The 20,041-nt window shown below is 33.7% G+C and overlaps 1 protein-coding gene across 1 annotated transcript in view; it reads right to left on the bottom strand.

Annotated features, from left to right (window-relative positions):
- SEMA3E (semaphorin 3E) overlaps positions 1-20,041 on the bottom strand; it is a 370,394-nt gene that overhangs the window by 53,515 nt on the left and 296,838 nt on the right. Inside the window, exons 6-11 of the mRNA XM_007944913.2 lie at positions 11,008-11,127; positions 8,690-8,832; positions 7,047-7,161; positions 6,556-6,625; positions 4,332-4,476; positions 1,954-2,176 (exon numbers count right to left, since the gene is read on the bottom strand). Coding sequence (XP_007943104.1) covers positions 1,954-2,176; positions 4,332-4,476; positions 6,556-6,625; positions 7,047-7,161; positions 8,690-8,832; positions 11,008-11,127 — 816 coding nt within the window. The remainder of the gene's footprint in view (positions 1-1,953; positions 2,177-4,331; positions 4,477-6,555; positions 6,626-7,046; positions 7,162-8,689; positions 8,833-11,007; positions 11,128-20,041) is intronic.

Below are 20,041 nucleotides of genomic sequence, written 5' to 3' on the forward strand. Positions count from 1 at the left end.
CCGCCAGCTTTCTGGTTAGCAGTCAAGTGCCTTAGGCACTATGCTACCAGAGCTCCCACCTACTAAAATAAGTGAGTAAAATATAGCTTGTACTGAAAATCAATTTCTAGAAATCATATGGATGTTTTCTTATTTATTTAAAAATATGTCTTATTGGAGATATCCAAGTACTGATATTCATATTGTATCCTTGTTCATGTTCTGGGTGTGTGTCAATGTCTCCTCAGAATTACATGTTTATGAATAAAGGTGTGTATGTTAGAATACTCATTTTTCTAAATAGCAGCTGCTACAGCAAATTCTTGCCCATGAGTTGGAATCAACTCGATGGAAACTAACAACAACAATAGCAATTTCTATGCTGCATAAGAAAAAAGACAGGAGTGATCATTTTAAAGACTTTTTAGATGATTATAAAATTTTAAAGTATTTCACAGAATTCGCTACATACTATTCTGGATGGTAAAAGATTCCAAGTTCTCTTCTGCAAATTATGTATAATATATGTCAGTAGATTGAAATTAGGAATTTATGTGAAAAATTTCGTGTTTAACATATTCCTTACATTTTGTTTTGTTAATGCTGGATATTCCAGCAGCTTTGGTGTCAAGCTTTGCCTATATTACTAATGGGATAGAAGTCTGCCAAAATTAACTAGAGATAGTCTAATAATGTTTTTGGTTCATATTATACAGATTAAAAACCTCTTCCATTTATTTTATAGCAAATGAGACTATCAGGTAAGAAATAAAAAAATCAATGGGTGGCAAATGCAGTAGATATATTTGTAATAATGGCTTTTCTGCTTAGTATTTGGGTTTAAGTCAGGATGAGGAGAAAATGTCTCCCAGGGTAATAATAATTTACATAAACCTTATAATCACAAACCGTAGTTGCCTTAACATCACATTTAGACTGAAGAATAAGTAGATGAATGCTGAATTAGATTGAATATTAGTCCTATCTCAGAATAATTCCTTGCCTGGTAGCTCAAAAGTTCTCTAAATTATTTCTCCTTTTGAAATTGCTCTTAATAACTAATGATCTTTGTGAAAATTGTATTAGCTAACTTGAAAAATTTTGGGACACATTTGGTGTATTTGATAGGTGATGCTGTAATTATAGATGCAGTTAAGTGAAGTTATTGTTCCAAACCATTTGTAAAATCTTGAGGTCTCAATGGACAGCCAAAGGTTGCAACAGGGCTGGGAGATGGGAAAGAGGGTGCTATGGCACCCTCCATCCAGCAGGAAAAGTACTGTTTGGGGCTCACATTGTTCATCAACATCAATTATTCATTCACTTATTCATTGATTCAAACGTATTAAATATTAACTGTGTTGTAAATTAAAAGGAAAAAATGATCTATTTTGAAAACCAAGCAAACATAAAAAACATCCCACAATTATTATGTCAGGCAAAAAGCAAAGATAAAAGTCAAAATATTAATTTGCAACTAAAAATAGCGTGCTTTAAGAGTCTAAACCAAACCCATCGCTATCAAGTCCATTCTGACTCATGGCAACCTTACAGGACAGAGCAGAACTGCCCCATAGGATTTCTAAGCCCTTAAATCTTTATGGAAACAAACTGCCTCATCTTTTCCCCACAGAGTGGCTGGTGTATTCATATCACCAACCTTTTGGTTAGCAGCTCAATGCTTTAACCACCATGTCACCAAATCCTATTCTCCAATGTTTTAATATTTCTCAGATCTGAAACTAGTGTTACTACATAATTTATTGTCCATACTGGGACACTGTTGATAATGAGTGGTGGTTGTAATTATTACTCACTGAAAGAACTCTACCTTGATCTTTCTGACTTTGGATTAGCAGTGTACAAATGGGCTAATGGATCAACAGAAAAACTATTGATAGGTGCTTTAAGAAAGACTACTGACGTTACTGATTGTAAGGGTCAATTTAACTGGGGAATTTCTAATCTCTTTACCTGTCCCAATAAATAAAACATCATATTGGCCATCCTCAGCTTCTACTCGATCCACTGCTATTTGTTTCAGGTTATATTTTCCATCCGTTTTTACCAGTATGGGTTTTTTATGTGCAGGTTTTATGGGCTGGTACATCAGTGGATGGCTTCTTGCAAATCGGATGGCATCATCTGGATAGTCTTTGGTGGTTCCATACCTCCCTCCATTCACTTTGCTGGCACACTAGAAATACAAGTGGATTGGATAAATCCTTTTGCCTTAAACCTAAGTAGCGAATTGATAATCTGTTATGGAAGGAATAAAGGGCATTCCATTAATACTGCCTTTAGAAATGCTAACTATATATTCCTCATTACAGAAAAAGAATCTACATTCAAAATTGCAAAGACAGACTACATTATATCAAACATAATACACTAGAAATATGTAGAAAGCAGTGAAATCCTAGAAAAATGAAGTATAGTTAATACCAGAATATTTTGAAGGTGGCAATATAATAGATCATATTCACATTATTTTTCCTCTTTTCTGAAATTTGTTTTTTCACATTATAAATAAACATTGTTAGTAAACAATATATTGCTTACATCAAAACATTCTCTTTGTTGTGCAATATCTTACTCACAAGATAAGGATTACAACTGCAAGCAATAGCTTTGCAATTATCAAGAATGCAATAATATGGTAAGTGATAGTTCCAATTGGCTTACTGATCATAGCATTTTAGTTCTGGAAAGTACAAACCTATTCAAATTTCATCCTTATTAATTACTGAGAAAAGTATCATTCTCTGTTCTACTATAATAATATGCATAAATGCGCATTATTATTGCATGGATTAGAAACAATAAAGCAAAAATCCAGAGATATGTGCTATAATAAATCTCAATTCTTAATTTGCTGACTCTAAAATTCTAAAATTACATGTTCAGCAGCACCTTAAGTTACTTCTTGGAATACATTTACCTGTGTTGCTTCATGCATATAAGTGCTCCCTCACTTAGCATATTTTCATCAGAACTACCTCCAGCTGCATTAATTTTTACTGATAATTTTTTTTTACTTTAGAACTTAAATACAGAAATTTACTAATGAGATTCTGAAAAGAGGGCATTTTTAATTATCTGTTTTTTTTTTTAAATTAGGCCATCTTTCTTAATTTGGCATGAATTTTCACTTGAGTGTACTCTCATGATACATAATTGGAAAGATTTTGGACAGCCTGCAAGCAGTTCAGTAACTATTCACTTCCTCCAAATCTTCTTTAAGACCGTGTGGTTTCAAGAAGCATTTCCAGCAAAGCCACAGGAGTGAGTTTTCTCCATTGAAATTGCAATCTCAAGCAACAGAGTGAAATAAAATATACTTTTTGTCTTACTGGAAGTAATCATTTTAAGCTAGTGAGAGAGAGTGATTGAAAGGGTAAACCCTTCCACTTGTTAATGGAGGTAAGGTTTGTTTCCACTTTGGGTTTTGGCTCTGCACAAACGGTTTCTACTTGACTTGCAAGTAATTGTGGAATCAGCCTAATGATAGGATTTCACCAGCTGCTCATGAAAGTGTAGATGTCGGCTTGCATGACAAGTGAAATGTTCGTTGCCCATGACCACATAACACATGCAATGATCCTATATTTTTCTAAAATAGTTGCTCACAGGACACATGATACAAAATCCTAATAATAACAACTTTTAGACTTTTATGCCGATTAATAGCACAGAAGCCTAAATGGCTGAAGAGAATCTTACCAGCATCAGTTCAAAAGCAGCCAGTGGCACTTTCTGCACTTTACTAGCACTCTGTATTGGCACTTTCCTTCTAAAGAGGCCAGCAAGGATGTTAAAAATAAGGTGCAAGGTATTCTGAGGGGGCAGAGAAAAAGCTTCTTTTTTGATTTACTGAGTGAGAAGTAATGAGAAAGTTTGGCCTTGGGAACTTAAGAGACTGACCCAAATAGTAGAATTAAAAAATTTGGTAACTTTCTCTTGCTTGGAAGTTACAATGTGGTGTTAATTCTTCTGAAGAGGCTGGAAGGAATAATATCTCATTTTATGGGATGTTACTGTGCTCACCAATACTCTCAAAAATAAAATTTTGTTTGGAGCTACTTAGACAGCTGGATTACCAATGATAATATATACTTTAACATGTTGCTAAGATATATCCATTATAGATCATTTTCTGTTCATTAAATAACAAGGTACTCGATATGAGAAGTGATATTTCTTTACCACGCAGGTAATCAAGCACACTTTTAGGTGTAGCCTGTCTTAACAGTTTAATTGCAAAGTTTTGTAAAGCATGTGAAACACTGAACAAAATATTATGCAAAGAGCCTTTAAAAAATAAGAATATTTTGTTAAATTCCTAAACTTACAGAACCAGGCCTTGGGTAAGGGACTTTTCCTTCATAGAGTGACCAGTGGTATTCAGGTCCTTCCTTATGTGCATACGGTCCATTAAAGGCTGCCCGGATACTAGACATATGATAGACACATATAGCATGCCCTCTAAATATATTACTGAAAGATATAAAAAAGATAATTACTATTCTTGAACTGACTAAGACTTTACCTAGTCAAACCCTCTATCCTACATAGATGAGAACCAAGTTTTTTGGATAATCTCTCAGGCATGCAGTATTTAAGAAATACTATTGCACTCCTTCAAGTGTCTAAACTCCAAATTTTACCATCTCCTTAATTGTCTGCTTATTCTAATTGAAAATGATATTGATAGAATTACAGAAGTTACTGTTCATTTAACTTTATTAAGTTGTATATTGTGTTTTTATCTTTTTTTATTAAAGATATCTGGCCTTAATACTTAAAGATGCATTCCCAACTTGAATGACTTATTTTAAGGTTTTATCTCTTTTTTTGTTGTTGTTGCATCTTCAGAATGACAGTTTTCTCTAAATAGCCATACTGTTGTTAATGTTGCTACAAATTCTATTCGGTATATCTGATCTAAAGTATGATTCAAAGTCTAATGAAAATGTATTCCATTCTTTGGCTTAGGGTCATGTAGATACTAATAGACTTGCTGTAGTTTTCTTCCACATGCCATTGAATACTGTGCTATAATAAAAACATGACTAGTCCAAGCTAAACTACTTTTGGGATAATGACTTAAGTTACATAAAACTCAGATTTCTCACCTCCACACGTAGCAGCAATTGAAATAATTTTCTTGATAAAAATTTTCATGTGGATAAAGACAATAGTTGGCAAGTTTTATCAGGAGCATTAAGAATCAGGTTTTACAAAGGACATTTTTAAGGATTTTTAAAAATTCAGCCATATCTCTTAATTTGGCATGATCTGAATGAACTAACATCTCTCCAGCCAAGTGGTTTACAAAGTGCAGTTTTATACAAATAACAAAATTCCCTACTTTCCGAGACACCTGTAGAACAGCAGTTATATTACTGTCTCAGGACATAAAATTCACACATTTTATAGCACACCTTGAAGCAATTTCAAATATCTAGGATGCTGGGAAAACCAGATAGTACCCCAACTAAAGAGGCAGTAAACCTTTGATCACCATTTTATAAATATCAATCTCTATGTCAGGTAGCAGCTGGGAAGCTTTTTTCTCAGATTTATTTATGAACTGTACAATCAAAATTGAAATTATGCAAGAAAATCATATTTTGTCTTTGGATTCTCAGACAGACCCATTATACAACAATTTACACAAATATTTTATAAACTGATCATACTAATTCATAGAAATGCTATGATTATCCTATAGCTTGTATATACTATATAAAGTCACTGAATTGTCATGCAATGGTAAATCATGCCTCAATGACATGAGGGAGAAGATGAAAAAGACAGAAACAGATTGTCGGGTCTGTCATCCCTGAGTGGGTCTGAACGACCAGCTTTAAGCTAATAGTCAAGCACTTAACTATTTGTGCCTTCCAGGGACTCTTCACAGTTAGGTGATCCAACCAACCAACCACTGCCATGGAGTCGGATCTGACTCATAGCAACTCCTCCTTGGGTTTCCAAGGTGGTATCACTATGGAAGTAGATTGCCCAACCTTACTTCTGAGGAGTGGCTGGTGGGTTTGAACCACCAGCCTTCTGGTTAGCAGTCAAATGCTTTAGGCACTACACTAAGAGAGTTTCCTCAGTTGATAGAAAGCCTCAAAAGCCTGATTTAGAAAATAAATTTTTTATGATAAATAATCACATTGCCCTATACTTTATAGCATGAAACTAATATGAGAAACTATATAAGAAAATGTAATGTAATGTAAAAATCACATTGTTGTAGAGAGGGCAGAGATTAGACTATCGAGCACAAAAGGTTGGTGGATGACAACAAGGGTCTGGATTTAGATTATGGCTTTGAATAGTGAGGCACAATTGCAAACATAGGAGAAAGAGGAGAAATTGGTGACTGCTAACATACACAATATGAGTCGGAAACGACTCGACGGCACTTAACAACAACAACAACAACATACACAAACTGAGAACAAGAGATGGGTCAACAGTATTTGCAAGTTACATACACAATGAAGAGGGGAGGCTTTAAATCATCTTTTGTTTCACACTGTTTTTATCGACTATCAAATTTCTCACCTGGTAGTGTTAAAAAGTCCAAATATTACTGGGTTCTTATGATCTCTGGTATGAAGCAAAAAAACATCCTCTGAAAAGTTTAAAAAAAAAGTTCCATTAACCGATATTTTTAACCATTATATGTGAAGAAATTATATTGGCATAAAAGGAGTTAGAATCCATTATAGTTTTTAAAATATAAATGTTTATATGGATTCATACAACAATTACCACATCTCAACAGACTGAAAAAAATTGTCTTTTCTGGTGGCTTTCAGCTGAGCCACGAAGAATGGAGCAGACACACTGTCTCCAGTGTGAGGAGGCCAACTTCTTATTCTTGCAACCCCTTTATCCTCACCACTTGGAATGGCTAAAGTGAAAAGAATAAACACTTGCTCTAAATTCTGTAAGGTCAAATACAGTGGAAAACAAGTTTTCCACGTATGCTAGAGATAGTGAGGGTTATAGAGAGACATACACATGAAAATACAATTTTCAATAATATTTACCTAATTCATCAAAATATGTATCAATTCCATTCATTCCTGGTACTGAGCAAACCAGTCTTGCTTTTAGGAAAGTGCTCCACTTATTCACAAGTATTCTCTGCCCTCCCACATCATTCTGTGAAAAACAAAATGTAGGTGAATGAGTATGTAAATATTTTTACCAACAAGTGTTTGTAATATTATGTGTACAAATACAAGGACATATAACTATTGTTTTTTTAATTAAATTTGGAAATATTAGCATAATCCTCAAACAATATCATCAACTTTTTTTTTTTTGAGGTTCTTGCATTCTGTTTTGTTCAGTGAATTTTTACTCCGGTCAATTTAATATATGCTCTAGATATTAAAAATATTAGTATAGCACCCTCCCCTAAATAAAGTAGTGGCTTCACGATATAATAATTTTTGAAAAACAGTCTTTACTGATAAATATTCTATGTATTTCAGGAATATTAAAGAGTGTATTACTTTTACCTTTCTTAAGCAAGGAAGCTTGAAATACACACACACATACATACAACATATGTATGTATGTATATATATATACACCAAAGAAGAGTTGATGCTTTTGATTTGTGGTGTTGGGGAAGAATGCAGCAAGTACCATGGACTTCTAAAAGAACTAACAAATCTGTCCTGGAAGAAGTGCAGCTGGAATGCTCCTTGGAAATGAGAATGGCCAGACTTCATCTCATTTACTTTGATCATGTTGTCAGAAGGGACCATGCTCTGGAGTCATGCTTGGTAAATTGGAGGGTCAACTAAAGAGGGGAAGGCCCTCAACAAGATGCATTGACATGGTGGCTACAGCAATGGTCTCAGGTATAGTAGTGATTGTAAGCCTGGCACAGGACTGGGCAGTGTTTCATTATGTTGTACACTAGGTCACCATGAGTTGGAGATGACTCGATGGCACATAACAACAATGATACACACACATACACACACAAATGCACACAATAGATATACATATATGTCTATAAAAATTCATGTGTTGTTTTTAGTTGCCATCAAGTTGGCTCCAGTCCATGGCAACTTTATGTATAATGTGTTCATGTAAATAAATCTCATACATATTTTCCTGGATTTTCTCTGCATTTCCATATTATTTGCATTTTTAAAAAAATATATGTTGCTATTTCAGTTGGTTTTGAATGCTCTCAAACCACCTATCTCAATATCAAACTACATATATTTTTTCTCCAAGACCACAGAATCAATCAACTGAATTATTCCATTCAAGTATATTCACGTAAATCATTTAGAATGTGAACTAAATCAAGAAAAAAATGGTTAAATTCATTACAAAAAAAAAAAAAAAGCTCAAAATTGTCCATTTTATAGCACATTTATAGCACATACAGCCTATTTCTTCTTCAGGTTATTTCTTCTTCTTTTTTAGACTATGTCTTCTTGCTGTGGCTTGAAATAAAGGAAATAATACAAAATGCAAGACTCTTTTAAGATAAAAATTTTATGATATATGAAGTATATTAGTCTATTAAATTATAATTTTAGATGGAATACTAGAAAACATTTTCAAGTAAAAATCTTTAACTAGTTAAAGTGAAAATTAAGAAAGGTATGACCATAACTCTTGAACTAAGCAAGTTTAAGGAAGAAGAAATTTCAATCCTCACCACACACAGTCGCCCCACTCTGGTGTAAATTGCATGGGCATTGTTTTCTGCCTCCAAGGCCTTCTCAGTAAAAAAGAAATACATTTTGTTGTCATCTCGATCTTCATTGTCAGGAATCATATATGCACCTACAAATTTTGGTTCTACAGAAAGTAAAAGAAATAGAAGAAGTGAAACATACTATGAGGTATTAACAAGTTATTCTGTTGTTGTTGTTGTTATGTGCCGTTGAGTCGGCCCCGACTCATAGAGACCCCTCCTTGGGTTTCCAGGGCAGTATCACTACGGAAGTAGATTGCCCGACCTTCCTTCCGAGGAGTGAACAAGTTATTCTAATAAATTATAAATCACCTGAGTGCTTAAATTTAAGTCTCATCATTTTATAAAAGATTAAAACTCTCTGTGATAGTTAAGGTTGTATGTCAACTTGACTGGGCCATAGTTTTGGGTGGCTGGGCAGCTAGATGTAGTTATTCCCCATGATGAGATTGGAATCAATTCCATAGTGGAACCTGCTGTTAGGAGCTAAAGGTGTGGCCTGTTTCCAGTATATAAGGAAAAGCTTCGAGAAAGGTCCCTAGCTTTTTGGTGTGTTTGGATCCTACATGTGGCCGAGTCTTCATCTCTAGTTTCTGGACTTTAACAAGTGGACTGCCATGTTGCCTGCTGATCTTGAGACTGTGCCATTTAATCTGTCGACCTTGGCTTTGTCAGCCTCAACAGCCAGCAGCTGCCTGAGTTAGGAGACACCTCTTGCTTTAATGGGCCTGGAATAAAAGGCAGAGCTGAAGCCCAAGGTTAAGGGGCCTCACCCAGCCCCTAGAGCTGGCACTCTGAAGTTGGACTTGTAGCCTCCTAAACTGCAAGAGAATAAATTCCTGTTTGTTAAGCTCTCCATTTGTATTTCTGTTATGGCAGTACTAGAGAACTAAGACACTCCTTGAAAAATTTTACCAAACATTAAATACATATGGAGACTTCAATTTCCTTTTGGAATCAATAATCTTTTTAGAAACACAAGAGGAAAATTTAATTGGAAAATAAAAGAGTCAAGAAGAAAAGAAAAGTTTTAAACAACACACGTTATATACTTTAAATGCATTCAGAGAAAGACACGCTGAGGCATCATGATGATAATTTTGGTGAATTTCCTCCTTTTATGTATAAAAAGCACTCTAAATATAAATAGTACTTTTAGTAAAGAAGTCTATTATTACCTTTTTTAAAAAATCATAAATTATCTACGAGTTTAAACTGGTTAGGTGAAAAATTTATTTTAAGTGTTTGGGTTTATAGCATAGGGGATTTAAATGAATGGCCTTTGGGTAATATGGCATATGGAATGCACAGACAGCCGTAATGACTACACATTTTAAAGCTTTAAAAAATGTTTAATGTGATAAAAAATAGTACCATAAAATATTTTAGTCCCTAGCTATACCACCAAACCCACTGCCATAAAGTTAGTTGATTATGACTCATAGTGACCATACAGGACAGAGTAGAACCGCCCCTTAGGATTTCCAAGGCTGTAGATCTTTATGGAAGCTGATTGCTGTATCTTTCTCCTGTGGAGCAGCTAGTGGGTTCGAACCTCCTACCTTCTGGTTAGCAGCTGAGTGCTTTAACCAGGACTCCTTCTAGATATACTAGTGTGACAATATATATACACATGCATATATATACCACACAAAGAATTCTATGCCAATGAAAAGTTGGTGACTTTCCTAGAGTTTTGTTTCTAAAGTAGATTATGATTCCATTCAACCAAGCAAAGTAAAACAATCAATTAATTAAAAAAAAAAATCAATATGTAATAAAACAACTCATTGGATAACAGTTTTTCACTTTTTATACATTTGCTTTGTTTCCTCACATAAATTCTGATTTATAATCATTACCATGAAAGTAAATTGGCTTTATACCTAAGCCAAAATATTATGACATATTAAAAATACACTGACTTTGAATCAATTACAACTCATAGCAACCCTATAGGACAGAGTATAATTGCCCCATAGGCTTTCCAAGGCTGTGAATCTTTGTGGAAACAGACTGCCTCATCTTTCTCCTGTGCAGTAGCTGGCAGGTTTGAACTGCTGATCTTTTGGTTAGCAGCTGAATGCTTTAATCTCTGTGCCACTAGAGATCCTTTGTGACATATTATTTCATATATAATAATTTTATTCAAAAACATTGCTAACGAAAACACTGTACTTTGTAAAAACTTTAAATCATATTTATTCTTATTACCAAAACTACAAAATTTTTCATGTGTTATAGATGTTGATTTTCATACTCTTTTTCCTTAACCGTACCTTTCAACAGGCGCTCATCATCATGCTCAGTACGAATATGGGTCAGTCGTCCCATGCTCCGGAAGATTGCAGCATCTCTGCCCCAGTAGTCACTGTAGAGTCCGGCAAACAATTCATTACCTGCAGGAAAATGTCAATTAAAAAGTGTGTTAATATTTGTTTCTGAATCTGAAGACAATGTAGAAACTAGAATTACATTAACAACATCCAGGTATACTGTGTACATGATATTATAAATTAAAATATAGTGATTAGTACAGTGAGATTGCTGGGTTTGAATCCTGACTCTTCCACTTAGTAGCTGCATAAACTTGGGCAAGTTGCTTAACATCTCTGTGCCTCAGTTCCCACATTTGCAAATGAGAACAGAAATAGTATTTACCTTAATATGGTTGTTATGAGTAAACCACTTAAATGAGTAGCTGGCACTTCTAAGCCCTATGTAAGTATTTGATAAATAAATATTCTCAACCTGATTTCATCTTAAACTAATTGGATATATTTTTTAAGTAAATATTTTTAAAATCTGAGTTTCATACAAAGGAATTCACCTTCATGTATTATTTTTATATGAGTATGATTTTGTGGGTATATTCATCATTCTCATCAGGAGAAAAAGAGTCATGAGTTTCATTTGCATTTGTAGTTCCAGTCTCATTTCTAACCATTAATATGAGGAATTAATATGAGGAATTCCTCCCATGGAGTAGTTGGTGGGTTTGAACCACCAACCTTCTGGTTAGTGGTCAAATGCATTAGGCACCACACCACCAGAGCTGCTTACTTATTTAATTATTAAATAATTAATTATTAAAGAAGTACTTTTATTTTATATTATAGCCATTGTAGACAGAATCATTTTTACTTTAATCTTTCTAGAAGAGAAGGTTAAATGATGACATATTTATATAAGCCCTCTATTAAAACCAACAAAAATGAACAAAGGGCAGGATGGAATATGTGTGTGTGTGTGTGTGTACCCTTATTTACTTTGCTATTGTATCAAAATTTTGTAGACTATCTGCTGAAATATTGGAGGAGGAAATGTCAATATGTCTACAACCTATTTTCTGAAGACCAGTAAAAGAAAGTGTGTAGGTGCACATGCGCACGTGTGTGTGTGTGTGTGTGTGTGTGTGTGTGTGTGGTGAATCTAGGTAAATGATATACTGGGGTTCATTTTATTCTTCTTTCAACTTTCTTTCATATTTGGAAGTTTTCAACATAAACATTTTTAAAAAGGGACACATTTGTTACATTTTTCCTACACATTTATCTTATACTAAGTGAGATGTATGGTAATAGGAAAAAAAGAGCAAAAAACATTGATAGTTTGACTTAAAAATTTATTATTTGATTGAGGAAAGCCACATTAGAACTCTTATTTAAGTATATAATGTTTTTTGGTGATAGAAGGGAGGAGCAACATAATTCATTTATATCAAAGTCAATTAGTGCTCTCTTCACCAGAAATGTTATATCTGTATTTATAGAAAGACAGCAATTTGAGACAAAACACACTCTGTGGTTATGGATATGAATTATTACCTGGATTCAGTCAGCACTGCTTAAACATGTATAAAAGAAATTTCAAATTCATTAGAAGGACTTAGGAATCATCAAGTCTAAGATGTAAATGATTGAGATGACAAAAGAGTTAATTAAATATTGAAACTCCAGTGCGAGAGTTTGCCTGAAATATTATTCTTTTCTAATTATTATAGTTTAATTATCTAAAATACAGAGGCTGTTTTAGGATTTTTTAAAAAACATAATTTATCTTTCTAGTCTAATATGATCTTGACTTAATGTTGAAGGCATAATTGGTGTGAGAACTGTTGAAGAGTATATGCTGTTGTTGCCATGGAGTCCCTTCTGACTCATGGTGAACCCACACACACAGGGTAAATGCTCCATGGGGTTTTCAAGCCTGTAACTTTTCAGAAGCAGAGTCCAAGACAGTCTTCTGAAGTGCCTGTGGGTGGGCTCGAACTGTCAACCTTAGCTGCCAGTAGTCAAGTAGTTAATCATTTGGATAACTGGTAGAAAGAGTAGATTTCTTAAATATCGTGACAGTTTTCTATTTCTAAACTCTTTAATATTGGAGTTAATTTATTAAAATATTTTTAGAAACTTGATATTTGAAAATATGATTGTGAGAAAATAATCTTTCTATTTATCAGATTTTAATACCCTTATCCCAATTTGGAACTCTGTAAATTCTACATTTTATTTTTCAATTTGAAAAGTCCTCCTTGCTGCCACTAGATGGCAACCCTATGTTATCAAATAATGCCATATTCAGCACAGGCCAAAAGGAAAAGATGATATATTACCAATTTTCCCCAATTTCCCTTTTGTATGCTGATAAAAGAAAATAGTTTGTGAGCAATTCAAATAACACAATATGAACTATATGACTAAAAGTTCAAAGACACTAGACAGGTGTTAAAAACTATAAGCTATGTAAACTGAACCAAATGTGTTTCCTCTGGAAACGTTAGATTGTGCTCAGAAGGGAAAGATTCTCCTTTCATATCTTATTATCGGTGTGAAGAACAAAAAAAAAATCATAGTAACAGGTAATAATAATTTGGCAAAGTACTTTCCTAAAGGAAATAGAAAAAGGGTAACACATTAATGAAAAATAATAAATAAGAATAAAGTCTTAGACAGATATTATCTGATAGCAATAAAATGAGCAGAAATACTCAACATCATTGTGTTAATAGCTACTATTTAAACGAAATATAAAGTTAAGAGAAAATTTGTGATTTGATATTTTGGAATTTTGCAGACTGCAAAAGTGACATCTGGATAAAACGTATTTTCATAGATTTTTTAAAAAATCATACAAACAAGAAAATATGCTTTAGAGTTTGAGTGATAAAAGCAGATATACCCAAGGAGTTAGTTTTCTACAACTCTGGAAACATGATATATAATAAATGTATTATCTTATCCATAACTTTAACTGGTATCTAATCTATTTTGACATTTAGAATATAAATAACATATTTAATTTTTATGCCCTTTGTTCTAGCACTGATTTCTGATGGTAATTGATGTTATTTAAATTTGAAGTGGCCAAGTATGGTTATAATTAAGAAATAAGACACATATTTGCAAGGTATTTTGACAGGTGAATGTAATTTATCATTGGCATACTCTACAATAGTCTCTATACACAAATGAAAGAACAGTGGAGTTAGGTCTTCATTGGGAATCTGGCAAACCAGTCCTTCAGCTTGAAATCTGCTCTTTGACAGTGGTAAAACCACTCAATATCACATGTTCTCTGCTATCTGTAGAAGTAGACATATCCACATGTGATTTCTTGAACCTGCAACACTTTTCTGTTCTTTCCATTGCCCTTTGCCAAGAACTCCTCACTTTCCTTCCCAACTCATCTCACATTTACATGGCTAATGCTCACTTTCTCCATGAAGCCTTGAGGTACCAAGCTTTAGTTAGCTTTTCTTTCTAGTACCAATATAACCCTCTGTGTCTGTCTATATCATATTGCTCATTCACTATATTTTAATTGACTCCTTATTTGTTAATATTATGCCTCACTAGAATATGAGCAAAAGGACTCTCATAGTGTAGTGAATAAGGCATTTGCCTGCTAAGCAGAAGGTCAGCAGTTCAAACCTAACAGCTGCTCCATGGAAGGAAGATGGGGAGATCTACTTCTATAAAGATTTACAGCCTTGGAAACCCAATGGAGGTCACTATGAGTCGTAACTGACTGGCTAGAGGGCAGTAAGTGGTTTTATTTTTTCTTTCTTTGAGAACATAAGCTCCTTGATGTTTCTTACATATTCTTTTGTCTCCAATATGTGTCTGGTACACAAAAGATGTTTAATAAACATTTAATAGATGAATAAATGGTATAACAACTTAATAAGCAAATACATCTAAACTTCCTTTCAAAAGTAAATTTAAAAAGTATGAGATGCAGTAAGAAAAACTCAGGACAAAATTCTGATTTTCCAAAATTGCTCTAGACCAAAAAGATCAGAAAAGGCTATTAGTCTTTCATATGAACAACAGGAAATTTTAAATTTTGCTTCAAAAAGCTGATGCTATTTAATGACTGGGCAATCTACTTCCGTAGAGACACTGCCTCAGAAACCCAAGGAGGGGTTGCGATGAGATGAATCGGCTCAATGGCAGTGGGTTTGGGTTTTTTTTTTGGGTACCCACGAGTTTAATAACTTTTTTCTAACATTTGTTCTCAATAGTGTCAGCCCAGAAGGACAATGTGTAGTAAATGAAAGACTGTGTCTATACTAAACTAACTGCTTAGCTGGAGGGAAAAAAAAAAAAGACAATCATTTGAATCTTGGCGATAGGATTTCTAGTCTTAGGCTAACTGACTAACCATCTCACCTTTCCTCTTCATGTTTGTTCTTTTGCACATTTGCCCTAAAATAATATGCCGAAAATAACACTTTCATTTTGGCTTGTTTATTTACATATATAAACACTAGCAGTTCTGATAACTAGTTTTGTCCTTTGAGGATTAAATACTGGTTTTATTCAAGATTGTCCAAGATAAATTAATTAAACTCATGTAAAAGATGGTGAAATAAAGCAAATGCTACCTTTGGGAGGTTATCTGAAAATAATAAAGATATAAGTTGCAGCTCCAAATGGTAAAAAATTCCTCAATCTACTTTTTATCTATAAAATAGAACACTTACCCATTTATCATTCATCAATTTTAGGATACATTAACATTAATTCAGATTTCTAATATTCATCTTTAAAAGTCCTATTGCAATAATAGCAAACAAAAAGTATTTTCATTGGATCTTTTTTAATTTTATTTTTAATGTATATATTCCTAATATAAGGCAAGTAATACTCAAAGCATACACTGTATTTTTACACAAATAATGCATGTGCATATGTTTCTGCCATACAAACCCCTTGTATGTTAACTTCCTATGAGCACTATGCATGTTATATGTGTGTGCTCATTATTTTCATGAGTGTATTATACGCAAAAAATTGGGTAATATTTACAAATTAAATTCAAAGTTACAATGTTACAAATTAAATACAAAGTTACGAAGTTGCAAGACAAAAAAAACAAAAAAAAATTGTAAGTAATTCTAAGTTAAAATGTGTAAGTAACATATCTTTTCTACTTAATTATTTTTTTACAATGTTGTTGTTGTTATGTGCCGTCGACTCATAGCAACCCCTCCTTGGGTTTCTGAGGCAGTATCACTATGGAAGTAGATTGCCCCATCTTCCTTCTGAGGAGTGGCTGGTGGATTTGAACTGTCAGCCTTCTGGTTAGCAGTCAAGTGCCTTAGGCACTACACTACTGGAGCTCCCTTTTTTTTATAATAGCAAATGCTAATTAAACTTTTAAATTGCAAATGCTAATTAAACTCTTAAATAAGCATATTGCATTGCCTTAATATTTGATGAAACTTAACTAGAATTTTGCTTATGGACTGCATATGCCCTATTTGAGCTTTTCTTTACCATGTTGAGCACGTAGGTTCTAATTGTTTAGGTAGGAAAATTTACAGTAGTTTTCATGACCTTTTTTCTTCTTAAGTTTCATTCTAGCATTTCTCCTATTCGTGTTGTAAATGTATGTTCTACAAATCTAAATAATGTGAAACACATTTGCCTCATGGAACAGCACATGGCTGAAGACTGATTTAGCTGCCCCACTTTAAAAGTGAATTGAATAATTTTGTTAGAAAATTATTCTATTTGGATGAACTATTTTGCAAAATGCCTATGTTATGCATAATTGCAAAGAAAAATAAAATGCAGTTGGAAGCATGAAGATGGAAAAGAAAGATCCATATATTCCAACATCCTAGTTCACACTCACATTCTGCTCAGCATGCCAAAAGAAATGGGAAGATCGTGTAGTTTTATTAGGTGTCTAGTTGTTGTTAGGATCTTTAGTTTATTTGTTTTCACTTTGGCAGATGGCTAGCATTAGTATCAACTTAAGAAGGTGGTTTCTGAGTTAAGAAAGAAAAAGATAAATGAGTTTTGAATCTGTTCATTTGCTGGCACCAGCCTGTGTACTCTGAGTTGTCTTGGTCACAAACCAGAGACATTGATACTGCTGTGGTCAAAGTAGATTCTTAAGGGAGAGAATGTCTATGGGGAATTGAAGACTGGACCTTTTTCTTTTTTGGTCCCCCCCACTCTCCATTTTGAAGAAACCATAGCAAAGTATTCAAATGGCTCCTCAGGGACTAGCAGCCACAGCCAGAAGCTACAGTGAGCATGTGGATAATGGGCATTTTGCCAAATGTTAGCGAGCAGCAGACTTGGATGAGAAATTACAGATATTCTTCAGGGATGGGAACGTGGTAAGGGAATAACTTTTTAAGTATACATTTCTATAGATTTGGGATAAATTCAAGAAACAACCCAGCACGGTCACATGTTACGTTTATAGTAGTTATAAAGATATATTTTACTCTCATTTATACTTTAATCGTTATTCTATGTTATCAATATCTTTTAAAGTTATTAATAACTGGAAAAAAAATGAAAGTTTCTTATATATTCCAACTCCTTTTCATTCAAACAAATTGATCTTTAATTCACAGAATTTGTGCAGCGGATGGATGTTAACAAAGCTCTCATTATAAGGTCAAAAAGCACAGGAAGAAAATACAAGTGATTATAAACTCTGTAGTTCTATTTGCTAAAAAAAAAAAAAAAAAAGTAAAAAAAAATTTCAGTGACTGTAAAATATCTTATAAGTAGTTATTAATTGAAATAAAATTTGGTATGTTTTTAAATTGAAAATATCCCTAAAAATTTTCCCAACAACAAAGTTTACACTTTCAAAGCAAAATGTCAACATACGCATGACAAAATGGAACAGTTTCCCCCAAAAGACTAGTAACAGGCATCTTAGCATACCTGAGGCACTTCAAGCATGGTAGATATTAAATTACACCTGGAACTGAAATACAGCTATGGGTGTTTAAAAAAAAAAAAAAAAAAGGCAATAGAATAGAGAGGAAAAAGTATAAGGAAAAATGCTTTTGTTTTTTTATCAAATAGCTTTAGCTTTTATCTGAAGTCACTGAAGGTATTGTCAAGTTAATAAAGAGATTATTGCAATATTACATCAAAAGGAAAAAGATTCAGCTAACATATTTCCTGCCTGGCCAAAATTACATAGGGCATGAAAATATTTCCTGGATCTTGATATGGAAATATAATTTGGATTTTTACTAATAATTTAGTGACAAGATAAGTCACCAAGTATCACTAAGTACTCACTAAGTCACTAAGTCTCTGGATGATGTGAAAGGCATAAGTAAGAGATGCAGTAATTTATTTTCCTGAAAAATGTCCACATTGTTTCATCAAACTTGTTTTTATAATCAGGTTGTAATTCCTTTAATTACTCAGTTAGTTAAGACCATGTAAAATGTCATATTAGTGATCACACTGGGAAAACCCTGGTTAAACATACTGAAATATTCCACCTGGGATATGAACTTACATGCTTCCAAGTTAAATTGTGTTAATATGAAGTGACGTTTGAAGAACAAGCTTAATTAATATATTATTTCATTTTAACTGATATCTGAACACACATAACATAGTTGAATAATGAACTGGTTCTACTCTTTAAATCTTTATTCACATAGAATTGTTACAAGTTATTAACATTTCATTTCCAAGTTATAAATGTAATAAAAATATGCTCATTAGCTTGGCTTTCATCTAACAAATAATCTTTTTATTCAGTTTTCATCAGCCTCTCCCTCCATTTGATTGTAAGTCAACTGAATGTAAGTTAACTAAAGTTAACATGGTATCTAAAGATAAGAAGATAGTATATGAAAAATGCCCCAGATGCAAGCACATGTTCTTTCCCTTGGAGACCTTATAGTTTTATGAGTACTAGTGCCAATTTACCTGTATGTCTTCATGGGAACGACTCTAAATGTTAAGTGTGGCATATAATTAACAAAGAAACAAAGAAGGAGAAACGGTCTAAAGATGGCCTGGCTGGAGTCTTGTCTTAACCCATCAGCAGAGAACATGTGTGGTCATAAAATAGCACATTAATGCATTCTTTCCCAGTCAGAGTAAGCTGTGTCAAGCTTGCCAAATTCCAACTCAGGTAGCTCCATTTTTCCAGCCCACATTCCTGCTGCTTTTTCAATTGGGTGAATTATTTTTACTTCCCCTCTTTTAAAGAGTTGCTGGCTCACATAGGTTATCAGGTTTCCATCCCAGTGGCTGCTGCGTTTCCACAGTGAGTGAATGATCTCTCAAAGGTACTTTGGGATGAAAGGAAATGGATAAACGTGAAGAATTATATTTTTATTTCTTCTCTTTGGAGGGATTATTCTGTAACTTTTGTGTTTAGCTTGGAGGGCTCTTATGATTTGATTTCACTTCTGAATAAGTGAAACAGCCACCCAGATGGCAAGCACTTCACATTTCAACATAGTATAATTTGATTTGGATGTTCAATGAAACTCACTTGGAAATGTCCCTCCAGTAATATTTCCCCTCTTAAAATGTTCAGTTCTAAATTCCTGGCTTCATGCATAAACAAGCTCCAGGGAGCCTGAATGGTGAGTGGCAGGGTGGCTAAGCGAATGATTCTTAACCACTTAAGTGAAATGTTAGAAATAATTGGTCTTCTCTTGGAATCTTGGGATTTTACTATGGGAACTGTGTATGCTACGTAATTTGCAACTCCTGATATCCTTTGTATTACTCATATAAATAATATTCTAAAATTTGTTTTGGGTTTGTTTGGGAACTTTTGTGAGTATTCCATGCAGTCAATAATTACAGAAAGCCTCTTCTGTGCAGGGTACTGTGCTAGGCACTATCTGGTAAAAGAAAGATGAATTATTTCTCCTCTAGACATATTCACACATTGAAAAACCCATTGCCATTGAGTGGAATCCCACTCATACATCACAACCCTGTCATCCAATGTATTATTGCCCTGTAGGGTTTCCAAGGCTTTAATCTTTGTGGAAGCACATAAAAAATATAA

Source organism: Orycteropus afer, unplaced genomic scaffold (genome assembly GCF_000298275.1).
Source record: "Orycteropus afer afer isolate SDZICR_OR568_19922 unplaced genomic scaffold, OryAfe1.0 scaffold00007, whole genome shotgun sequence".
Classification (NCBI taxonomy): Eukaryota; Metazoa; Chordata; class Mammalia; order Tubulidentata; family Orycteropodidae; genus Orycteropus; species Orycteropus afer.